Raw genomic sequence first — 26,085 nt, forward strand, 5'->3', positions numbered from 1 at the left:
CCTTATGTACATTCAGTAGCTGAGTGAAGTAGTTCTTCCACTTATTGAAAATGTTGTGGGAATGTGCAAGCAGATCACCATTCTCATCCCATCCCTTACCAAATTAGTTACAGGTTGGTAACCCTTCTTGAATTCATGTAGCTCTACTTAAATTTATACTTTTCTTGTTCTTACTCTCTCTTGCATGCTCATGAAATGTTTCCTTTAGATAGTCCCTCCTTTGTCCCTGCAACGTCTACTAGGTTCGCGTCATACAGAGTTCAGATTACCTCCATTTATTTTGCTCGGATACTTAAAACCATTGCAGTTTAACTTGTTTCCTTTGATCTGACAATTCTGAACATTCTTTGTCAAATCATGGCTTATGCTGCTTCAGTTCATACCAACCAAGACTCTGTTTGGCTGAAAATCTGATATTGTCTCTAACAGTGTTTCAAGCTCTATTGAGATCCAAATCATAATCTAAATTCTCCAAAGTTGCGAACCTGCTTGAGGTTTTAGCCTGATACACTTCTTTGTTATCTACAGCGTTTAGTTTCTCTAGATTAAATCTCTCCATATCAAACTCTGGCGTTGCTCGTTTACTAGCTGATAGTCTCTCCATAACTTATGCAACAACCGGATAATAATCTGTACCACAATCAGTCACTCTGAAAGGCATGTTATCACGTATACTTGAATGCCGCCTCCTGTCTGTCAAAATGTGCTCGATCTGCTTGTGTCTTTCCATTAGATTCAAAATTACTAGGTTTTTGGACTTTTCCCATCGTTCAGTATTCTAGAAAATAGAAAACACGACGTTTCGGAAACTGGATCTCTTTCCATCCTCAAGTGAGGGGGAGGAGATACCTACTCAGTTACGTCCACTAGAAGGAGTTAACCTCAGTCACTGCACAACCACTTTCAGATTCACACAGCTATTTAATAACCTGGGACCAGGCTAATTCGGCGGGAGATAACAAGAAAATATTAAATAAAATTGTGATAGAGCATTCGCATGCGTGGAACTATGATCGAAAAGGAGGTTTAACAGAATTTTAATATATAAACAATGTCGATGTCAACAAGATCCTTCCGGTGGTTCTCGCGTTCTTACATTCGAACAGATGGACGCAGAAAGAGACAACAGAACTTTCACACTTTTCCATTGAGCACTGGCCAAAAAAGTTTTACATAACAGATAATGGGCGGAGATGAAAGGCAAATATTCCTGCAAACGTGTATATTTATAAAATAAATTTTTCTAAATATACTAAAAATTGGATATCGAGGATGAGATGGACAGGGCATGTAGCACGAATGGGGAAGACAAGCAATACATGCAGGATATTGGTGGGAAACCCAGAAGGAAAGAGACCACTAGGAAGAAAAGACGTAGGTGGGCGGATAATATTAAAATTGATCTTAGACAGATAGGATGGGGTGGTATAGATTGGATCGATCTGGCTCAGGATAGAGACTAGTGGAGGGCTCTTGTGAACACGGTAATGAGCCTTTGGGTTCCACAAAATGCTGGGAAGTTCTTCGGTAGCTGCATAACTGGCGGTTTCTCAAGAAGGTCAGCTCCATGAAGTTGTTGTTGTTGTTGTTGTTGTTGTTGTAAATGAACTTTACGAAAAGGCGCCTTTTTAATGAATCATAATAGGTCATAATCACATTCACCCAATTAGTCAATCGCTCTGTACCGAATTTCATACAGTTTTTCGGATGCTGAAATATAAGAGCCCTTGCGACGAGCTGATCACCCGCCCAAGGAGTCCTACCGAATGTGTAAGATCTAGAAAAACCGAAGTGAACGGAGAAGTTCATGGAGGTAGGCCTAGGCCCACTGGGGCTGTACTGCCAAGGGGAAAAGAAAATATAAGAGCAGAAGGATGGAAGAAGGTAAAAGAGACAAATTGCGTATCCACCGTATGCAATTTTTGCAAATAACACAAAAGTTCTCTCAGTTACACAGCATAGAGACATATCATGACTGGCTGATCGACTTTTCCCACAGATAGACGCAAGTATGGAAAACATATACAATTACGAAATGGTTTAATAACGCAGAACCTGTAACGACACAGTGTAACGTTTTGAGCACGCCACATTTTATAATGACGTCAATGCTCGGCCGACCTCGTCCAAAGCATGGCTCTGAACACGACAAAGGAAAGTTACAAATTTAGAATAGAAATGTAATTTAAAATTAGTACCGTCTCTCATGTAAAAACATTTTCATTAAACTGTCTGTAACAATTTCTGAAGAATTATCACAAAAACAAAAGTTAAGGTTCATTAACATAGTATACTCCTATATATGAATTACGTTGTCTCGTCATTGAGCAAATAAACAACATAATACTGTGACTGAATAGACCGCTACTAGACAACGGCTTGTTAAAACGCGTTTCAGGGACAACCAGCTGGAACAGTCCATTGCTGAGCAACATTTGTTGAAAAACATTTTCGATGTAATGCAGGCAACAATAGAAGAACTATGTAAGATTTGAGGCTTTCACGGCGGTGACTATGAAGAAAGCAGTCTTCTGGGATTTGGCACCGTGTATATGTGGTGTTAACCGACGTTTCGGAGGAACGTATCGCCCCCATCTTCAGGGTTGAAGAAGTATAGGTAAATCTGCAAGCGACAACACCGTGAGACAGTCTGCTTGACCGTGTCTCACGGTGTTGTCGCTTGCAGATTTACCTATACTTCTTCAACCCTGAAGATGGGGGCGATACGTTCCTCCGAAACGTCGGTTAACACCACATATACACGGTGCCAAATCCCAGAAGACTGCTTTCCTCAATAGAAGAACTGCCGTTTCTATAATAATAGAGGAATCGCTAGGATAAGGTGTTCTTAATGTGTTTTAGATGCATGGTTCGTGACAAAGGCTTACAGGAGACAAAAACGGTCGTTGGCAGGCAGTCGTAGAGCGAGAGTCTCGGCTCTCCAGATTGATTGTGAGCCGTAAAGAAGTGGCAGTAAATCCAATCATCAAATCTAGAACCCTTTATTACTAGTCATGACAACCTTTAATAAGTTACAATACAATTGGCAGCGAAGTTTTACAGTATGTTAAGTAGACCTTTCCACGAAAAAATAAATTATTAATGAAACAAGTTACTATTTTGTCAGCCATTTGTAGTAACACGAAATAATGAATTTTTAGTATTAAATATTTATGCCAACGAAAGTCAGAAATAAGGAAGTACGTGTATAACAACATATCTTGACAATTCCTCTACCTAAAAATGTTTGCTGCATACAAACATACACAGCATGAATGGCGCTGAAGTGAAATGGATACAGAATTTTGAAGCGGTAACGTCACGGGAAGACAGAGACAGAAGTGGAAGAAAAGCTTAGGTTCGTGCGAATAGGTTTCGGGGTTGGGAAGTGGGAGAAACCGGCCGAATCGTGTCTATTTGCAGTTCTGAACCTTCGGGTTCTGTTAAACAAAAAAGTAAATCTGACCCTGTAACAGGCCGTGGAGACCCATAAGGTTGTGAGATGTTGAGGTTCCCATATTTTCTAGACAATCAGCTCACAGATGGCGGTAAGGTTGTCATCCTTTCAAGCCGGCCGCCTTTTACCCCCCGGAATATTCCTGGTACTCATTTCTGTTAGAGGCTGAGTCGACCCGAGAGCCATAGTGCGGCTGGAAGGATCAGGTCAATTGATAAATCTACTGACCTCATTGGAAATCGAACCCGCTTACTCTCTAGTTAGTTCGTTAGTCATATAAGCGTAAGGAGTGGCTTTAGTAATAGATCATCATCATTAAATTCTCAATACTGACCTATCTGAATGAAATGATTTCTGTACCGAAATTATATTACTATTGTCACGTGTAGGGGTGATTTCTAAAACACGTTTTGGGTTGGATGATTGGAGTTACTGCGCCTTATAAATTCACATCTTTTGGGACTACAGGCAATACAGCACTACTGCTATTTTACATTTTCCAATTCACCATTTCACACGCACTACAATTCTCAGTCTTCACTAGCCGTATCCTTGAAACGGATTTTTTACAGTCTCACTGTAACATCAACTCGCACATGAAGTCTTCTTGGCACAGTCTAGTTCCTATCTTGCCATTTCTTCTCAATCACCTTCGACTGCGATCTCCAGAACTTAACTCAGTCCTCTGCCGACTACCGTTCTGTACTCCGTCTCGTCTTCTGACTGTGTCCTCTTATAACCCCTCGGCACAGACACCACGGAAAACACCGTCTTCTATTGTTAAAGATTCGTATTTACTGGTCCGTTACCTAGCAATGGATGTCCTATTGTCTCGTGCGCGTGTGTTGCGGGAATCTCTTACCGATCCGTTGCCTAGTAATGGGTATATATGTAAAAATATTAATCGTATTATTCACTGTTCACATTCAACTATCACTACGCTCCGGGATGGACATTATCTTCGTACAGAACTACAGTACAGAAGGAGAAATGTGCAGTTCGGCACATTTCTCGCGCATGAGTACATTATGACACTCGTGCCAAATGGTGAAGAAAGTCACGTCGATGCATGAAGCACGTATTACAGTTGCAATATTATCAGGTGGTTGTGCCAGTGGTACCATCAGTAAATCGATAAATATAATTCGTCAGGACAAGCTGATGTACAAGACCTCCCCACAGACCCACCACCTACAGGCTCCTTCTTAGGTACCTCTACTGTGATAACAGATGTGAATGGAGACGTCCCTGTTTGCGAAACTACTTAAACGAACTACTGTTTCATGTAACTTACGTTCTGCGAAGGGTGAGAACCAGATCTGCTAGACTTTACCGCTTTATCAATCTTCACTTTCTTCAACAGCCCGAAACTTCTGGGTGAACTAGTACAGCCTGTAATGAAAAGAAAAGAAATCAATTCCTTCAGTGCTGGTTCCTGTAATTCCACTCTATTCTTGCGGTGGGGTGAGAATGCGTCTTTCCGTAACATCGTCATAAATGGGCTCACTGTACCAGTTTCCACGATGATTTTCTATCAACTTTGATGAAACTTCAGATATTAGTTGCTGAAGGTTGATAATGGAGTCTGGGAAAATACTACTTATGGAAAGAGGCCGAAAAGTAACATATAGAGAAAGCGGCCTCCGTAGTCTAGAGGTAACGTTCCCACCTCATGACTCGTGGTATGCGGGTTCAAATACCCGGCGGAGGTCGTCGAATTTTTAAGGGCGGAAAAATTCAGGGGACAAGTACTCCGGGAGGGACTTTAAGCTGTGTGTCCCGTGTCGTAACTTTACGGTTACGAGGTTCTTTTACGTGTCGTAACTTTACGGCACGTAAAAGAACCTCATATCCCCAAAGGGGATCACTGAGCCAAATTCCAGGACGTTTCCCGCTCAACAATAGCCTCTAAGTCCTCTGATAGATGGGGGAAGCATTATAGACACCGCTAAGCAAGTGGCCGAACTCGCTTGCTCGGCGGGACTGATGGTACGCACCATTTATCGGTAGGGTAAAGAGACTGGTAGAATATCATAGAGGGAAGCACAATAGATCGAACTGGTCGCGGTGCATGGGGAAACCCACCCTCTCTAACTAACTAACTAACTAACTAACATATATAGAACGGGTGGAGACAGGTGGCCAGGATTGAGCGGCATTATAACCCTACACGACAAGAGGCAAGAGAAACACGAAGCAGTCATCAAAAGAGAACTTTAAGACCTGTACAGGCAGCCCTTTCAAATACGTACAGACAGGAAGAAGACAAGCCGTACAGCTATAAATACAAAGCTACATGGAATGAGGAGTTATATTCCCTGTTATATAAGTTAATTTCACAGACATTTGTGTCGAAAAAATGATTAAAATAAAAGTAATGAACCATATTGCGATCTTATATTTTACGTTGCGTAGAAGTTTATTTTGTATGAAGAGGGAAATTACAAACTCCGATTTCTGCAGAGAAGAATTAAATTCGATTTATCAAAATTCGTCAAGTAATATCGAAAATTAAACTTCCTGATAATCTTACATTCATGCAGACATAACACAAATTAAAAAAAAAAATCTATGGTGGTGTTTTCCTGGTAATGTTTACGTGTTCTTTGTACAAAGTACATACAATAAAAGCATTAGATAGAGACTGATTTTAAGTATCTCAGTCTGCCCGTCTGGACGATTCATCGCTAAATTTACGAAACGGATTTCAATTAAGTCGGAGGGGGGATGCTGCTGTTGTTGTTGTTGTTGTTGTTGGTGGTGGTGGTGGCGGCGGCAGTAGTAGTAGTAGTAGTAGTAGTAGTAGTAGTAGTAGTAGTAGTAGTAGTAAAAAGTAAAGCTATCCGGGTGACAGACCGTGCAGGTCCATAGGGTTCTGAGACGTCGAGGCTCCCACATTTTCTAGACAGTCGGCTCACAGATGGTGGTGAGGTTTCAAGCCTTAATTCATGTCCGCCCTTTACCCCCAGGAAGATTCCTAGTACTCATTTCTGTCAGAGGCTGAGTCGATCACAGGGCCATAGTGCTGCCGGAAGGATTAGAATCGAACCCGCGACCTTCCGGCTTGTAGCATAGTACCTCAACTAACTACCGCGTGTAGCGGCCTCCGTAGTCTAGGGGTAACGTTCCCACCTCATGACTCAAGGTACGCGGGTTCAAACCAAGCGGAGGTCGTGGAATTTTTAAGGGCGGAAAAATTCAGGGCACGTAAAAGATCCTCATGTCTCTAGGAGACCTCTGAGCAAAATTAGGCAAAAAGTTTCCCGCCCAAGTAGTTTTCAATGCCTCCGGTAGATGGGGAAGTATCGGGTACCGCTGGCAGCCTCGCTGGCTGAACGGGGCTGATAGCGAGCACCAGCACCGACAGGGTATGGCGACTGGTAGAATATCAAAGGGGGACGTACAATGACTATTAGTCGCGGTGCATGGGGAAACCCACCCCCTCCAATAATAATAATCATAATAATAATAATAATAATAATAATAATAATAATAATAACTACCGCGTGTTCCTCGACACGCATTAAAAGCCGTGTAAATATGTGACTCAAAACTGATTCCCGAATAGCTTTACCCCTTTTAGACCAGTTAAAGAAAATTTCCGAAACATTTCCTTGACGCAGACTAGGCCTACCCTACAAGAATCACCAGAGACAATAAGTTATTTTCTTAAAAGGGTTCTCCATTATCTACTCCGTAACCCACAGTTCATAAGTCACATGAACACAATCAAAATATTCAGAATTTCCCAGCACTGGATATATTTGTGCTCATCGTCGAATAATTTAGATTGTTGCTAATATTTTAATATGGCCCAGGTCTCTAGGAAAAATTTCCGTGGATAGAACTGTACCGTGGGCATATGGTTGGAGAAACTCTGCCATACCATACTTCCTTAAACATTTACCTATTTTTGAAGTAGTGTATTTGAAGTGTTTCCGAAATACAAGGGAGAAATAACGCATCCTTTGGCGTCATAGATTAGATCTGTCAACAGGGAACTTGTAAGTCGCTTCACGTTACTCATTACTAGTCTCATTCCCATTGTAGGATCGAGGCACAACATGGTGAACACAAAATATAATATTTCTATGCCATCTTCAGGTTGTAAAGCAAGCGCTATCTGTTCCTGACTATTTGAGTATGAAACGGTCAACGAAACACAGGATTATAACTTGTCGTCTACAGGTCGTTAGCTTTTGACAACAAATATCTGTAGTCCTACTAAATTAGTATTTTTACGTGGACGCCCAAAGCGTTTTTAGGCAGGGGCTCGATAAACACGTTCCCGTGAATACGCAACATTGGAAACTGTGTTCGTTGTGGGCTATGCTACAACTAGTTGCTAGTTGAGGCAATACTGCTGACAACTGAGGAGAGTGTTTTCTATGTGGTCCGCGCCGCTATCGTTGCTATGCAACGGCTCGGTAAACAAACTTCAACAATGGACACTGTTTTCTTTGCGGTCCGTGTTGTGGCTATGTAACGAGAGCTGTGAGCCCTAAGTTCTTAAGAGGCAGTGCAGCGTAGGAGGCGACGAAAAGGGAAGTCCCAAATCTGAGACAGTAAAATATGGTCGCGAGTACCAAGGGACTCACACCCCAGAAAGACTGCATTGGCAAGGGCCAGCAGCATATACAAAAGGCAGACCCGTCCTCTCGTCAGAGAGGGCACCCCCACAAAAACAAGACCGTAAATGCCAAGCAGTAATAAATATCTGGTCATGAGCCCCAGTTGGGGCTCGACACCAAGACTTACTGACTGACTGACTGGCTGACTGACTGACTGACTGACTGACTGACCGTCAGTCGCAATGTGACTTGGACTTGGACTGAGTTCTTAAGTGACAGTGAAATAGTGGAAACTCCAGGAGAGTTCAGCAGTTGAGAGTACAAGGACGAGAATGGAGCGTCAACTGTTAAGATTATTTCAGTAAAGAACTGGAACCAGGAGTACAGAAGAATACAGGAGGTCTTCCTGTGAGGGTTTAAAGTGTGATTTCAAAATTTTATTTTTGTGCAATATCTGGAGTGATTTGAAGCGCTAGTTCCTGTGTTTTAATTACTTTATAGGAGCGGGAAGGTGTGTGTGTGTGTGTGTGTGTGTGTGTAACAGTGAATTAAAATGTGTAAATCAGCGATAGCGCTTATTTCGTGCATTGACTGTAACTAAGACAGACTTTAACTAGGTGCTAATAAATCCAATCATCAGACCTAGATCCAGTCATTCTCGTCACGAGTACCACCCTACACGTGACAATATTAACACCGATATCCTTCTTGTATGGCACGATTTATCAATGCGGTCCAACACCTCTTCGTTTTCTGGGTTTCGGAATCACCTTCGCAAACATCTTGTAGGAGACCTTGGATGGGGACAGGTACACAGGAAGGGCGCAGGCTCTTATGGGAGATATCTATATATACATATATAAGAAAGAAATGTATTTAAAGTAATTCGTTTCAAAACAAAGACACAAACAAATGGTCTCTCTGTACTTGAAAACATTAATACATTTCATTTTATCCCCCCCACTTCCAAAAAAAAAAGCATTCAACTACCGGCACTTACAATTCGTTCACCCGTTCTCATTTTGTTTTCATCGTTAACTACAAGCCAGCCATCTTGGCATGTTAGCTATGCATCTGACTTCTAATGTGAAAGCGCCTGGTTTGGCAATAGCACTGACTAATCTCACTAAGATATTTCTCGCATTATCTTCTTATACGTTAACATGTCGTCACCAGAATGGATGGAAAAATCATAGCATGAAGATAGCTAACAGGCGCTTTGAAAATGTGGCACAGTTCAAATATTTTTGGAAGGCAGTAACAAAGCAAACTCTGATTGAGGAGGAAATTAAGAGGAGACTGAACTCGGGTAATGTTTGCTACCGTTGCTACCTTTTGTCTTTTCGTCTGCTGTCTAAAAACGTAAGAATTGCAATACAAAAATCTATAATTTTTCCTGTAGTTCTGTATGGGTGTGAACCTTGGTATCTGACATTAAGAAAGGAACATAGACTGAGGGTGTTTGAAAACAGGGTGGTGAGAATATTGGGACCCGACGAAGAATGAAGTGACCGAAGGTTGGAGAAAACTGCATAACGAGCAGCTTCATACGTTTCACTCTTGGCCAAGTATAATTAGAACGATCAAGTCAAGGAGGATGAGATGGGCAGGGAATGCAGTAGGCATTGGGGAGAAAAGAAATGCATATAACATTTTAGTGGGAAAGACAGAAGGAAAGAGATCACTATGAAGACCCAGACGTTGGTGGGTGAATAATATTAACATAGCTCTTAGAAAGATAGGCGAGGGTGTTATGGTTCTGGCTCAGAACAGAGACAAGTGGAGGGCTCTTGTGAACACGGTTATAAACCTTCGTTTTCGATAAAATGTTCGGGAATTCTTGTGTAGTTTAGCGACTGGCGGCTTCTCAAGAAGGGCTCATCTCTACTTCTTAAGCTGGAAGGGAGGGACAGTCGTTTGAAATATACAACGTCCGTTTCGTTTCCAGCTGTTTTCATTTTCCACACATCAACACACACTCGCCTCTTTCAACGCTAAGTAATCCCTTAAGTTAATATTACATGATTAAATAACATATGAAGATATTAATAGTACTTAACCACCCATCAACATCATTTATATTGGTTTCTGTAACTGCGAAGTACGACCACCTACTTTACTGGCATTAATGAATGCACTTCTTTCTAATCGTAACCGTGTTCGGGACAGCGCGATAAACACTGACAATGCCACCCGTGCCCCTTATCAGCATGCAGAATGGCGTGCTTATCACCTGGACCGTCGCAACACTAGACGAATGCGGCTCTCATGGGAAGAGCGAGATAGGACACCTTTTCTCAGCTGTCAGGACAGCATTTAAGTGATCGTACACAAAGTGGGCCAGCACTCTGTGGCTCAGGATACAGTTCAATGGCGCGCTTTTGTTGGAACACACTGATCGACAGCGATGGGCTTCATACTTTCACAGAGCTGCTAAATACACAAGCACAAAATAGTGCAAGAATTGCACTTAATAGGCGCTTTCGGGAGAAGGAATTATAAATGAAATAACTAAGACAAGGTTTTTGAACCGCCATACAACAACGTTTCATTATTTTACAATAAATCGATTAATATCAAGTGAAAACAACGTCAATTGATTTATTATATTACATAATTAAGACCGTGATAAATTCTTACCTTACAATAAATTCACATGCAACGCTTCAATTTTAGGCGCCGGGATAGCTCAGTCGGTATAGCGACTGGCTATGTACGGGCTCGACGACCAAGTGGTCGGAGTCTGATTCCCGGTAAGATCAAGAATTTTCTCTTCTCCACGTAATCCACACCGGTTCGGTGGCCCACCCGGCTTGCTTTCCAATGGGTACCGGGATATATTTCCATGGGGTAAAGTGGTCGGGGCATGAAGCTAACCATTCACCTCCAACTGGTGCCGAGATCGAGAAAACGTGATCTATACATCCCCCCCCCCCCCCCCCAAGGAATTGAGGCTTTGTGGGCGGTTTTTNTTTGTGTGCGTTTATTCTGCGTTTGTGTTGTCCTGTGTGTAGGTAGCGGCCTTGCGACGGGCTGATCATTCCTCCAAGGAGTCCTACCGTCTGTGTATAGGATTAAGAAAGTGAAAAATCGGCCAAGGTCCGAAGGGATGTAGAGCAATAATAATAATAATAATAATAATAATAATGAGAAGAAGAAGAAGAAGAAGAAATAGTACGGAACCTCTCAGTTTCCTCNTGCTAGAGATATTCACAGAAGCACATGCAAGTCTTCATGTAAAGTTGTCGTTGCAACTGTCCTAATTAAATAAAAATTGAACTTGTATAATGTTTTACATAGTTTTCTCATATAAAATTTAATCAAAATTCTTCCATCGGTTCTCGAGTCGTTTTATACACACAAACGGTTGAACGGCGGGAACTTACAGGCCCTCTGCAGCCCTACAGAAATCTAGGAAATGTAATAATTAGTCAAGAACGTGCCTGAGGCATATGTTTGGGACAATTTTCAACTTAAACGTACCTGCGTTAAACGGAAACCTGTGAGTAACGGAATAATATTCAGGTCCCTCGGTATTCCGCCTTTTTAGACCACTTTCCTTATTTTGGAAAAAAAAATTAGGCTTATGATATCACCGTGCTGTCTGTGTGTGTGTCTCTAAATCCCCCCTATCAACTTTTGAATGTCTAAACCAGTCTTCATGAAATTAGGTATGTACATAATGGCAGCTGAGCTAATCTCACCGGCGTACTTCATAAATACCTCCCATCAGTCTGTGTTTATATGACTATTCCTCCTATCGTTGCTAGGCAAAGGCTCGTTAAAGTGTGTCCCCCCTTTCATTGCTACATAATGGCCCGGAAGAGACGTTCCCGCGGCAACTAAGAATTAACCAATCGAGTTCTTCCCGTAACACCTTGTATGTAATATCATACTTGGCTTTTCTTTTGAGAAATTAGCCCACTCTTCTCATTCGAAGTGCGACATAGTTGCGAGTTGCGAGTTGCGAGAGTCGATTCAGGCTGTCTCGGCTACTTTTAAACGAAGTATGTAAAATGTGACTCATTTTTAAGAATTGTACTGCTGGATAATTTTGCCGCAGACAGCTTGTTGTGTAAGTGGCCTTGACCTGCAATTATACCGCGGATCCAGCCAATGCGATAACGTGTACGCAACGCCCAAGTCACGCTCGGCTGCGTCCGAATCTGTGAAATGCACGGCACATAAGACAAGAAACTAACCAGCCCCAGCTATACAGGGGCCACCTCGACGGCACAAGCAAGAACATTACGAGCAAGCAAAGGCCATCTGATGGTTATACTGCCTGTTCAAAGACTACAGTTTAAGTAAAAATTTAAATGAAACAAACTTATATTGCAAAGTATGCTGGTCGAAGAAGTAACGTTTCTGACGTGTATTCGAAAGTCTCGGGTTCGAATCTAAGTCTATTTTCGTGATTCTTCGTAGTCTTCCTCAGTCCCTTCAGGCGAATACCGGGATATTACCTAAGAAATCGTAAACGATTATTTCCTCCCTAATCCTTTCTAATTAATGAACGCAACCTGCTTCTCGTGTTTTTTTTCTTTGGCGCTACAGCCCCAATTTTGGCCTTGGCCTAACTCCATTAAACTCTCCGTTTCATTTCAATTTACTAGATCTGATACATTCGGTAGGACCCCTTGGGCGGGTGATCAGCTTGTCGCAAGGCCTCTACCTCTACACAAACACAGAAACCCCTGCCCTCCCCACACACACAAACACTAAACATCCATGCCCTGATTGGGATTCGAACCCACGATCCTGGTTTCCAAGCGAGGGCAGATAGTGGATGTCTTAGATTGCTCGGCTACCGTGACCGGCTCTTCTCGTGTTACTTGACCCTAAATAACCGTTGAAGTTGATGGTGGTGTTAAATAAAACGCGATCTATCCTACACCGCAAAGAACAAAGTGTAAACTATGATAAAAGGAAAGAGAGAAGGAAAAGAAATCTGAAACAAAACTGCACGGGGCCAGACAGTTACACAAAATGGCGCGATTCAGGCTCCGTTCAAATATTTCTTTCAGTACGGTATAGTTCGCTCGCGGACTAAAATCACGGAGTTCACCAGAAAAGATTACGTTTGAAATCGATTCTGCGGGCAAGATGTTCAATCTTGAAAACAAGATTAACTTTACGAAAGACAACTTTCATTTACCAGCATGTAAAGAAATTCCAGTCTTATACATACAATACATATTCTGTCGTTATGTAAGCATATACTAGAATGTAATTACGAATAGGAACAGAAGATGGCCTCAAAAAACGGCAATGGCAGGTACGTCAAGTCGGTATTGCAGTGTCCATCTTTGACGATAGAAGTTCTTAACGTGACTCTAGAGCAGAGATTTTCAATTTTCAAATCACGATACACTGAACATGGCGCTAAAATTGTCGGGGCACACCACTGATTTTTAAGGAGAGATTTTGCCATTAAGATTGTGTTTAAAAGTTCAGTAGCTAAAATTTTAATCGTGTTATTTTAAAAATAATGTTGATCCTGGATTTCAAAATATTTGTTTTCAAAATTTATGTTCATATTTGTTATTATTCTACATTTTGAAATATAATTGAAAATGACGTCATTTATAAAAAAATCCTATGACGTATTCCATTGGCCTCAAAAGAAGTGTCTCCTCCCCTTTCTCTCTCTCTCTCTCTCTCTCTCTCTCTCTGTCATACAACATCCCTTTTTCTCAATGAAATAATGAAAAATTTGGGTTTGAATAAAACAGTCTGCTCTATGATGAAAAATATTAATGCTAAGTTAATATTTTCTAATTGCAACAAGCACAAAGTGGGTAAGATTTTCCTACGTTTAAACATGAGTCGAAATAAAGTCTTTATGCAAGCATAAAAATATCGGTGGGAAACCTGTGCTTGGTGATGTCTCATGATGTCCCTTATATGAGTTCGGATGGCTGACAAGCATAACCTCAAGCCCTCCTCCAGTGTCTGAAGCCGCGACCTGTTCTTAATCTTCATTGTGTTCATAGCGGAGAAGCCAGCCTCACACAGAGAAGATGTAAAGAAAGTATGGAGTGCTTCAAGCACCTTCTTAGTGATGATAGTGTACTCCTGTCGGAGAGGCAACCAGAATGAGGCCATGCCTCTTGATGAGTGCCTCAGTTCCAGTCTTCTGTCCTTTCTTATTCCGTCAGCTCATCTTCTGCAACAGTTAATTCTGCTGACTCGAACGCACCTATCACAAATGGATCCCTCACCCATTGCAAGGAAGGGCCTTCAAGTGACGGGAAATAATGTTCAATGTCTTTGCTCAGCAGTGTCAAGTTTTGTAGAATTAAAGCGACAAGATTCTTGTCCAGTCTGAAACACTTTTTGAGCTCAAACATTTCAACTTCGTTCCATTTTTTTATTCTGCTTGCTCAAAGTGTTAGTTTTTCCCTTCAAGGCGTTAATTTGTCAGTACAATTAAGAGCATTTTCATTCTTTCCCTGAATACTCTTGTCAAGAGTACTCAAGGCTTGGAAGATGTCAGCTAGGAAAGCAACTTTATTGCACCAGGTCAGCCAGCTCAGACCCTTCAGACGTGGAAAAATTAACTCTCTCCTCAACTCACAGATCCTTGAAAGCACCTGCCCTCGAGATAGCCCCCTCACTTCTGTGTGCAGTAGGAGTTGTGTGTGAGCAGCTCCCATGGCAGAACACAGTGCTGAAAACAACCTCCGTAGTCTAGAGGTAACGTTTGCACCTCATGACTCGTAGTACGCGGGTTCAAACCCGGCGGAGGTCGTGGAATTTTTAAGGGCGGAAAAATTCAGGGAACAAGTCCTCCGGGAGGGACTTTAAGCCGTGGGTCCCGTGTCGTAGCTTTACGGCACGTAAAAGAACCTCATATCTCCTAAGGAGGTCACTGAGCCAAATTCAAGGAAATTTCCCGACCAACAGTAGTCTCTAACGCCTCTGATAGATTGGGGAAGCATTATAGATACCGCTAAGGAAGTAGAGGCCGAACTCGCTGGCTTGGTCGGGACTGATGGTAGGCACCAGTATCGGTAGGGTATAGAGACTGGTAGAATATCATAGAGGGAAGCACAATGGACCAATACTGGTCTAAGTGCATGGGGAAACCCACCCTCTCCAATAACTAACTAACTAACTAACTAACTAACTAACTAACTAATAGCCTGCTCATGATAGAGTTAACCGTTTTGATAGTCTCATCCAGTACCTTCTGGACCTCAGGTACTACTGATTTTGAAATGAGGACCTCTCTATGCAAGAAACAGGTACCGCGTAATAGTTCAAGCGGTTAGTCGCTGGCTTCCCATTGCGGCGGTCCTGGTTCGATCCCGGGTCTGGTTAAATGGGATTTATGGTGGACAAAGTGGCGCTGGGGCAGCTTTTCTCCGAGTACTTCGGTTTCCCCTGCCAATCTTCATTCCATCAATTGCTCCACAATCACCCTCATCTATCGTGTGGGGCTGGTACAACAGGCCAGAAGTGGCCGCAGTACAAGGGGCTTAGTCCCACCCCACTATCAATAATAATGCAGGAAACAGTGTGTAAAAACAGTTATAGGGTTCTTTTTCGTGGCCAGTGCGACGAATCTTTTCAGGCTTCCGGACACAGAAGGAGCGCTATCCGTGCAGATAATGATGCACGGTTCCCATGACAAATCTCCAGAACTGGTGTTATATTTTAGCGTCCTGTTGCACTGATTCATGTCCATGATTTATTCCAGCCGTCTTACAGTGCATACACTCATCCACCTCACTCTTCACTCCTGCACTACATGTTTCGGCACAAAGGTGCCATCCTCAGGTGCTTTTCGATTTACGTTAAACTACTTCACTGCATGCCTTGCTGTCTTCATACTAAAATAACTAAAATATATGTTTATCATATATATTGATAAATATTAAATATTAAAAATATTAAAACTGTTCAGGATTTTTTATCCCTACGTCGTATCTCAATACGCGAGTCACACCTATCCTCCTCCATCGGAGCACTCTTCCTACTTTCGTGTGTGTATTGTGCTTTGTGTTGTGTCTTGCTCCTGTGACTGCGTGTGTTATACTGCTGAGCCTGGAAGTGGCTTGCAAAATAAAAACTGTTCAATGATGTCTCCATTACAAAATACTTGCTGAATGCTACGAGTTGAGCGTTTCCAATGATGTCAGTTGACTCGTCAAAATGGATGGCTAAAAATCGGCTACTTTAATGTTAGCAATCACTTGTGGCTCAGTGTCTTGAGACATGTCTTGTATATGCCGACTAATAGTGTTATCTCACACAGTGATTTTTAAAATCTTTTTTTCACATTCCTCTCCAAACATGATTTTAGAGTACTTCTTTTTGCTTATTTTGGACTTCATCCATCGTCTGGTATGTAAAAGACAAGAGACCACGACGTTTCGGAGACTGGATTTGTCTCCGTCTTCAGGTGAGTAGGGAAGGAGAAACCTACTCAGTTGGGCCCGTTAGAAAGAGCTAGTCTCAATCACTGGACCAGTGTCTTTTACATACCAGACGATGGATAAAGTCCAAAACAAGCCGAAAGAAGTAAAGTATACACCATCGTCAGAATCCTTTCAAGTCTACATGATATTTACAATTCTACAGCACGCTGGTAAAATTACTGGCCCAGTAGTTGTATTTTATTTCATCTTTTTGCCATGATTTCGGCGATGGCATGGTTTGCTTCTTGAGCTTTGTCAGAAATAGTTGTGATTTTTGTCCACTATTTAGCCTGATGTGTTTGATAAGCCATAAGCCTTTTGAAATATCTAACTGGTTTCTCGCAGAAATGTGAGTGCTTTATGTGAAGTTGTCTTTTCAGCTTACCTGGAACCATAGCTTGGTTTGCCAGTTTCTCACCCCAAACAACACAGACGTGGCCGCTCTTTTCCAGATCTCGACGGTTTTACAACTAACACTAACTGCACTATGTGCGATACTACCAGAACTAGTGCCAGCCACACTTCATTCATTGTCATCATCTAAGTTACGTTTCTTAAGTGTGGATCTGTCAATGTCCAATAATCCCTGAAAATAAAAATAAAATAGGACAAAATAACTGAAACGAAACAGAAACAATCTCACGCAGAATAACACACCCAGTCCGAACAACAGCTGGCTGAAGACTGACACTGGTCGCTTCAGAAAGGTGAGAGAGATGGTAAGAGTACATTGGAGAGTTATTTTGGGATTGGGAACACAAAAAGGAAGTTCTTGGAATTTTACAATAATAATTTATTTATTAAACTGTTACTGTCTTCATCCTCATATGTCTTTTATGAAAAATATACAATATTTCTGAAATCTACCTCGACGATTTTTATTCCTCGACACTCTCCTCGTACCTTTCCGACGTTCCCGCAAATTCCCGCTGCACACCTACGGACCCTTCGCGTCACACTAGTGTGCCGCGGCACACCTTTTGGAAATTGCTGCTATATATAGTAGCTTCGATTAGTGCACACTGTGTCATTCATCAGTTTTAGTTAGTATAAATGCAGCTGCCTTTCCCGGATATTAAAGTTCATAGCGTGCATGCTATGGAAAATCAAATGATTTCAAAGTTTCTTCAAGGGCCGTGAGGTACAGGCATAAGAATCACAATGAAATACAGCACCAGAGCAGTGTGACGAAGCATATGAACTGAAAAAATTTCGCATTCAAATTTAAAAAGCTTTTATCATAACGATTTCGACGCATATCGTTAAGTGAACAATAAGAACTTCAGCGAAGAATTTCAGTAGCCTAGTTTTCTTAAAACGTCTGAACTTCTAACAGATTTCAGCAAGAAGTAATAATTATTTAATTATTATATGGTCTAATTCTACCCATAATTCGGCGTACTAAAGGTATCGTCCACCTCAAAGTTATAGATATATATGACCTGAACGTTTCTTACAGTCACCGAGTCTGAAACTCTTTCATTACCAGACAATGGCATGTAACATATGTGGCCATATTTGGTACAACATCATGTTCCACAGGCGTTGGTCATGTTTCATGTTTCACACACAGATTGTCTTACAAAAACTTGGGGTACCATTATTAACATGGATTAAGCGAAATGGAGAAGAAAGAAAACAGGATCACTAATGTAAGGCTGCGAAATTTTGTGTGGTTATGGACGTTTCAAAAGTCATAAGCTTCGGAAGAGCGATTTTTGTATGGAATATAAAATAAATACGAATTATACGTATAAGATATTTCCGCTAGGTATGTCAAAATTGATATTGCGATAAATCATCAATATGTGTACAAATATTCTACGAAACCTCTTCCTTGTCGACTGGATGACATTCCTGATTCATATTTTAAAAACTGTGGGTTCAATTTCAGTCCACCAGACGGATTGTCCTGACTGCTTCCTTCCATATTTTTTCCACTGTACTGTTCACTAATCATGTCGACTACAGCGGTTGCGCAGTCTAAGCCATGAACTATTTTAATTACTCCAAAGATATTAAGTTTAGCGTACAAAATCTGATGCTCTTCACTATGTATTTTTCTACCCTCCTGGTTGTTCCCATATCTTTGGTCCAAAAATTATCCCTTATATTACTTCGTATTAACGTTTTATAATATGACATTCATACAGACTGATTCACTTCTTGCCCGACATATCCTGCTCCAAAATGTTAAAATATCCAGATGATCGGAAAAGAGAACGTCATTAAACCGACCCTACCGTCGGTATACTTTAGTCCTCTCCCCCGTCACAACCATAAACTCGCACTCCAGAAATAATAGCAAGTATCCAGAACTAGGTGCAACTATTGGCAGAAAATGCTTTGAAATATTTCGTTTAATTAACGAGCTGCAGCAGAGCTACGATTCTATTAATCACTATATATAATCTTACAGTTGTATTCTCACGATCCTTATATAAATCCTTCTGTCGTTACGTACATATGCTGGTACGCAACTGCACACAGCAGCAGAAGATCGTACCAGTTGCAGACACTACTCAATCTGTACTGGCACACTGTCCACCGTTATCCCGAAGAGGTCATCGGATTTTTCAATTGACCTAATCCTTCTAGTCGCACTATGGCCCTGGGATCGATTCAGCCTCTAACAGAAATGAGTGCCAGAAATCTTCCTGGGGGTAAAGTGCGGCCAGCGCGTAAGGTTCACAATCTTACCGCCATCTATGAGCCGACTGTCTAGAAAATGTGGGAGCCTCGACGTCTCACAACTCTATGGGCCTTCACGGTCTGTTACAGGGATAGCTTTTACAGTTGTAAAAAAATATCCCTCTAGAGAGCAGCAGCGCTTAGCTAAGATTAATATATTAGCATAAACGTAGACTTATTTCCACAACTTCAAAAATTTATTTCTGAAAATATTATATTTAATAATTTCCCGTTGGAATTTCCAAGGCTTCTACGTCAGCAAAATATAATATGAACGCCGCCAAATATTTCGATAATATTAAACTCTTTATAACACAGAAAAATGGCGCTCTTTACTAAGAATAATCATTTCACTGAAATTTGAAAAATATGTGTATTTTCTATTTCTAAATGCATTCCTTATTGGTTTAGTATCACTGATTGATGTTCGTGTTCATATGATGTACATGTAAACCAAACACAGTATTTTGTAAAGATAAAACACTGCACAGATCCAGAAACAATTTTCTTCTTCTTCTTCTTCTTTAACGATGAAGCCAACGTTGAAGCCTGTTCCAACTTCGTAACCAACTTCTGAACAATCTTCCTTTGACTGGTATCGACCAAGTAAAAATACTACTAGGTCCACGATTTTGACTGACACACCCTTTTAATCCACATTCTTTGAGAGACTAAAGAAATGAATTCACTGCACACTCTGTTGACACCCGTCATGTATAAAAATAGAACAGTATATACAATATCACTTGTCTGAAATGATATAGCAGCTGCGAAACCATTCACTGCAACTAATATTGTTTTATTTAATATAACGGTGAATAAAGGCAATGAAATCATTAGCACAGACAACCAAGCAGGGCACCTGTCAGCCACGGAAAGCAACTCGTCTCTAATGGAAACTGGTAGATTAGTCATCTACAATGAGCTTAAGCCCCAGTCATATTCCAGATGCAATTTTGAGTGTTCCCTTACGCTCGCAACATATCGATCGCTTTGTACCGTGTGAGTAACTCGAGATCACCTATACCAGCGTTTCGCAGTCTAATGAGTTCCGCGGACGCCGAAGTTGCACATCATTTCATTTACTTCATTTCAATTTTAGGACAGTGCTACAAGTTTAGCCCAACAATTAGCAGAAACTCTTCTTTGTTCATAGTGAACTTGAAGGAGAACAAGCCAGAGTTTTGTAATTACGGAACAATTATTTATGGATGAATGGAAACTCATTTTGAATGTGATTTCGCAGTTCAAGAGTTTCGAAGAATTGCACGGTTTAGCAGCAAACTCCGATCGAGCTCGAAACGAAAGGTGCTTGAAAATATCAGTAATATGAAACGCCATCCCAAAAGAATATACATTTGAGAGAAACCTCAGTAGACTACCCACAAAACGTGTATCACTATAGAGAAATGCTGACCTATAAGGTCTGCATAAAACCGGAAACGTACATGATTCTGTTCAGTTCAGAACCTTAATCTGAACACCTAATAAAAAAATATTTCCGTCTATATATTTGCATCTTGTTTTATAAATAAGTAAAACTACGCCTGGAAGTCTGCACCAGTTATAAGTTTTATGAGGTATTTCTTTTTAATTTTGCTTAGTACTGCACAATACTCCACATAACGTCGGGCCAACACGAAGCTCAAACCGAGATTTAGTTCAATTTTACCAACTGCACAATTTTATTTACCTATGTGTTAACCATTCCGTCAGGAACTGAAACTACACAGAGTGAAATAAAAAGATAATTGGTGAATAATGAAACTGGAAAACATGTGAACGGAAATGGTCATGGCATAATTAAGATAGGCCGGAATATGCCAGGAGGGAATAAGGAAACCCATTAAAAAGAATCTCAGAACTGTCAATCTTCTGGCCGACATTTTGACCCAGGACCTCCAGAATAAAAAGCATGTGTATTACTCGATAGCAACAACCCGTATATAGGCGTAGGGCCTATATAACATGAGCATATGTAACTGAACTAACTAAAATTTATTCGAAATATTTTTGACTTTGTGTATGTTTAATAAAAATATATGGTAAATTCGTTATGCCATGAGTGTAGTACTGCATACCTGCTACTGATTGCCTCTGTCAACAACAGATGTGTATTCGCAATAAAACTAACTTCAGGGGCCAATTAAATGTGGAAAATAACATGAAATATTTGTAAAATACTATGTTTTGGTATTTGATGTAATAACCGAAGGGGACGTTTAGATATGAAATTAATGCGCTTCCAGTCATTTACAGTATTCATGATTGCGGTTTTGAATGATGATGGATTAAATAACTGTCTCAGTTTGTTCCACGAAAATTTATGAACCAATTATCGAACTAGTTATATCAATCACTTCAACTGTTCAGTAACCAGTACTGAAGGCGTCAAAATGCCAATCTGGTAGTCTGCCAACGGCTATGACGCAGAATTCAGTAAACTGATGAGCTGATCAAGATATGCTAAACGAGCAACATTAAAAGCTAGATGACAGAACAAACGTTCCATCTTGATAATAAACTTGTCCTATAACTTTATGTATCCTAATAAAGACACGTGTTTACTATACGTCGTTCAGGTGCTCCAGAAAAGTGTGAAACCCCCTTACTGACCCTTGAATTTCTGAATAGGCGATATCCATGTTAAATGGATATAAGAAATAACTCCGAATGCTAAGAGAGTAGGGGAAACCCCCATCCAAGATTTGCATCAAAGAGAAAAAAATATTTCGTCTATCATTATGAAGAAAGAACATAGATTTAGAATTGTTGCGAGGTAAGGGCTGAGGAAAATATCTGGACACAAGAGAGAGAATGTAATAAAATTACGCAATGAGGATCTTCGTAATTTGTAATGTTTACTAAACATTATTAACGCAATGAAATAACCGACGATGACATGCATGACATTGCATTACAGAACGCATGGCAGAGACAAAAACTCTATACAATATTATGGACAGCAAACTTCAAGGAAAGAGACTACACTCGAGATCTAAACATAAATGGGAGCACAATAATATCACGATTTAGTAGTGTGACCATAGAAGGGGCATGGATTGGCGAATGGATTTACTGACCGCTTGTATACACCATTCGGAAATACAAGGACTTACAACACCATTGCTGATTTCCACTAGCACATGCTAAGTCTTCTCAGTCTTTGCTAGTCGTTGTTACGTAACAGTTCTCGACAATGGCTATTCCTCTGCGATGTTTGCTATAGACGTTTCCTGGTGACAAATCTTAACAATGGAGATTCTTCAGCTTCTGTTGTGACGCCGTTGCCCACTGTTAACATTTCACACTGAACTCCCAACTGAACTCTTCCACTGAACTGCCTCAACTGAACTTCCAACTGAACTCACAGCGTCATCTTCTAACCTTCCTTGCAGAACCGAACTCCCGACTAACTGCTCACTTGGAACTCGACTGCCGATTCTGAGTCTGAGTCTTATATTTTGACCGACGGTCAGTCGGCCAGTCTGTCTTGGAATACTGACCGACTGACCGTCGGCCAAGTCAAAGTCTAAATCACATTGCGACTGACGGTAAATTAGTCAGTAATTCTTGGTGTCGAGCCCGATCTGGGGTTCATCACCAGATATTTATTGCTGTTTGACAGTTACGGTCTTGTTTCTGTGGGGCGCCCTCTTTGACGAGAGGACGGGTGTGTCTGGACCGAATACAAAGTACCATCTCCATAAATGCCCCTATTGTTCTAGGCGTGTTTACCGATCCATTGCTTAGAAACGCGTTCATAACTCTGTCGTTCTACTGTTGCGTGCGTGTGTGTTGCAGGTGTTACCTAGCAACGGCTGCTGTTTAAAAGTTCACTGCTTAGCAATCGGTCTGTACGCCACAATATCTTAGAAAAACAGTGTGAAGGGAAGGAATGGAGGTTCAATAGTGAGCATTTTTTGAAAGCGTAATAAAACTTGTGGCTCCACAGAAGCGCGACTAGTGTAAGTAGCTGAGTAACTACAAAATTTTCAAGAAAGAACCTACAAACCTACAGTAAAGGTGGGACTCTCCCTCTACTTAATTAAACATGGTGTATGGGAGAGTGGAGGTATAAGAACATTACGAGAAACCGTAGTCAGAATAGTCGGTGTCCCGGCCGTGAATCGAACCGAGCATCTTCTGAAAACAAGTCTTAGCAGTTTGATCGGTTTATGTTTAATAATGCTCATACAGTACCCTAAGACGTTAAAACTCGTATATCACAGAAGTAAGACATTTTGGGTAACATAAGTCCTTCAAAGCCCAGTGGTCAGGCCTATTTCACATAACAAAACCCTGCATTCTGTCCCCAGAGTGTATTTGTGTGTTTTATATGGATCCTACGCTAACCAGTAATTGCTTCCCTAAAGAGAATTAACTGGCTCTTATGGCCGCGTCATAGCTCAAGCGGTTAGTCGCTAGCTTTCCACCGCGGCGGCCCAGGTTCGATCCCGGTTCTGGTCAAGTGGGATTTCTGATGGACAAAGTGGCGCTGGGGCAGGTTTTCTCCGAGTACTTCCGTTTCCCCTGCAAACTGCTCCACAATCACCCTCACCTATCATCTGGTGCTGGTATAATAGGGCAGAAGTGACCGCAGTACAAGGGACTTAGTCCCACCCCACTAGCAATAAAAAAACCGGCTCTTATTTGTACTGGAGAATTAATAAATTTCATGTGAGGTACGAACTGAAGTTCTATATATTATTTACAAGAAATATAATAAAATGGCAAACTATTTCTCTTACCTACAAATCACTCAATATACTTCGATAATATTTGGTATTTGTGGTTGTAGACCTACACTTAAAACTGTGTGACGAATTTAATTTGGTTCACGAATATGAAATTCAGATTTTAAGTCCATAAATATTATGGATGATGGGGTTCATTCAAAGAGATGAGAGTATAACGTATAGTTTAACATTCGATAGTAAAGTAAAGCTATTCCTGTAGCAGGCCGTGAAGGCCCATAGGGTTGTGAGACGTTGTAGATAATCGGCTCACAGATGGCGGTGACGTTGTCAGCCTCCAAGTAAATTTCAAAGAGGCTACTATACTTTAAAGGATTAAAGATGGGACGGCACTATGTATGTATGAATAGAGCTGTATTAAACATACTTTTAAAAGTAACGTTTCATATAACGGCATGTGCTATCCGGGTGACGCGCATAAGCATTACGTTGGTAAGGTTACAAACCAGATGCCTGAGTTTCATGTCATGGCGATTTTTCCTGTCTGGTGTGTTTACGATTCAGCTGAAATTTTGTTAAGCATCCCTCTGGATAATAAAACTGTTGAAAGCGTATATACTTTAGAGCTGTATGCGACATACGAGGTTCCATTTATCGGAACATCCCACACGTGTGGAGGTATAAAGAGCAAAGAGGTTACCTATTCTATTTAATTTTATCTACGATCGTATAAACCGTATTAAAATGTCCACGGAACGAAGTTCCTCCGACTCTAAAGGTAAAAGTTGTCCCTGTGCTCAACGAATTAAGCACTACGCCATGAAGGCGTATGGGGAGTTCCTATGATTCTCTATGACTTAATTATGTAACAAAGTCACATATACAAAATGTAAGTCAGACTGTATTATCCACATTTTTATTGATTTGTTACTTTCCTACAACTTCATTCGGTGTACACTGAATGGGAAAATTTGTTTTTCTTGTGTTCGTACCATACAGAGAATTTCATCTCTCCAGTGATGATTTGTATCTTGATAGTTCTCTGGTTCGAGGCCTCATACGTGTAGAGGTTTTAAGACTTTAATATTTTGTCTTAGCTCTCACAGATGGTTTATGCTGTGTTTGGCTTGTAAACCCTTTCTTTGTGCTGGTGCAGGTGTCCGGAGACAGAGACTAGCTCTATCGACTGGGCCCAACTGAGTAGGTTTTACCTGAAGACGGAGATAGAATGCAGTCTCCGAAACGCTGTGTATCGAAATATAAACAAGACGATGAATAATGTCCAGAAGCATTACGATGGTACTACTGTACCATCGTCACAAAAACTTTTAGGTCTTACTGTAATTTACCTAACGATGTTCTCAGACTATACTTTGCCAAAATGATAGGGTGATTAACGCTTAATGAATTGGGAAGGATGTGGAAGGAAGCGGCCGTGGTCTAATTTGGGATACTATTCCGTAATTTGTCTGAAAGGGCTAAGGAAAGGCGCGAAAAATCTCTTACAAATATGGGATTTGAGGTTCTCACGGGGGTGAGCATAACAGTTAAATCTTCTGGAATTTGATGACGTATAGTTTTATGGACGAGTACCGACCTTCTACAGGGAAACACAGACTTCCTTCTTCAGAGCAGAAAAATAATAACTTCAAAATAAAGCATAATGATCCTGTACTGGGAGATTCTTCAACGCAATTTCGGCAAATTCTAAATCCGTCTTCTGACTGTACGATGTGCGCAGCAGGTTCATCTGGAACACTGTTATAAATCCACCAAACTATACGGCGTCACGTCCCAGGAAACATGAACCTTAATCATGACAGTCCCTGTCTCGAAGTACCTTCAGTAACTACATAAGAATAGGGGTGTAGAGACATGCAGGGCCTCTTCATTACGTGCTCGTGTGTTGGCCTTGCCACAGACAGCGCATGAGCAGTAGGCCTAAACCTGGCACAAATCCAGGATAATTGTCTGAAAGAAACATGGCCAGTTGCGCTTGCAGGCGGCATTATGTTCATTTATTATTCTATAAAGTAATGGAGCAAGCAGCACAGATGGTTCCGCTGCTTACAAAATGAAAATTGAGAAAAGCAAATATTCTCTTAACATGTCGAAATAATCTACAAATAGTCTACATAATTCATAATCCTGACTCGCTACCAGTAATGGAAAATGTTAGAAATATAAGGACATTTATTCACACACCACTCTTTATGTAAGATTTGAGGCTTTCACGGCGGTGA

General features: G+C 41.0%; 1 protein-coding gene across 6 annotated transcripts in view; it reads right to left on the reverse strand.

Moving 5' to 3' along the window:
- The window catches only part of LOC111865533 (high affinity cAMP-specific and IBMX-insensitive 3',5'-cyclic phosphodiesterase 8B), a 292,551-nt gene that overhangs the window by 121,396 nt on the left and 145,070 nt on the right, over positions 1–26,085 (reverse strand). For all 6 annotated transcript variants that reach the window (XM_023853639.2, XM_023853640.2, XM_023853641.2 and 3 more), the window contains one exon: positions 4,752–4,849. In XM_023853639.2, coding sequence (XP_023709407.1) covers positions 4,752–4,849 — 98 coding nt within the window. The remainder of the gene's footprint in view (positions 1–4,751; positions 4,850–26,085) is intronic.

The sequence above is a fragment of the Cryptotermes secundus genome, unplaced genomic scaffold (genome assembly GCF_002891405.2).
Source record: "Cryptotermes secundus unplaced genomic scaffold, Csec_1.0 scaffold722, whole genome shotgun sequence".
Lineage (NCBI taxonomy): Eukaryota > Metazoa > Arthropoda > Insecta > Blattodea > Kalotermitidae > Cryptotermes > Cryptotermes secundus.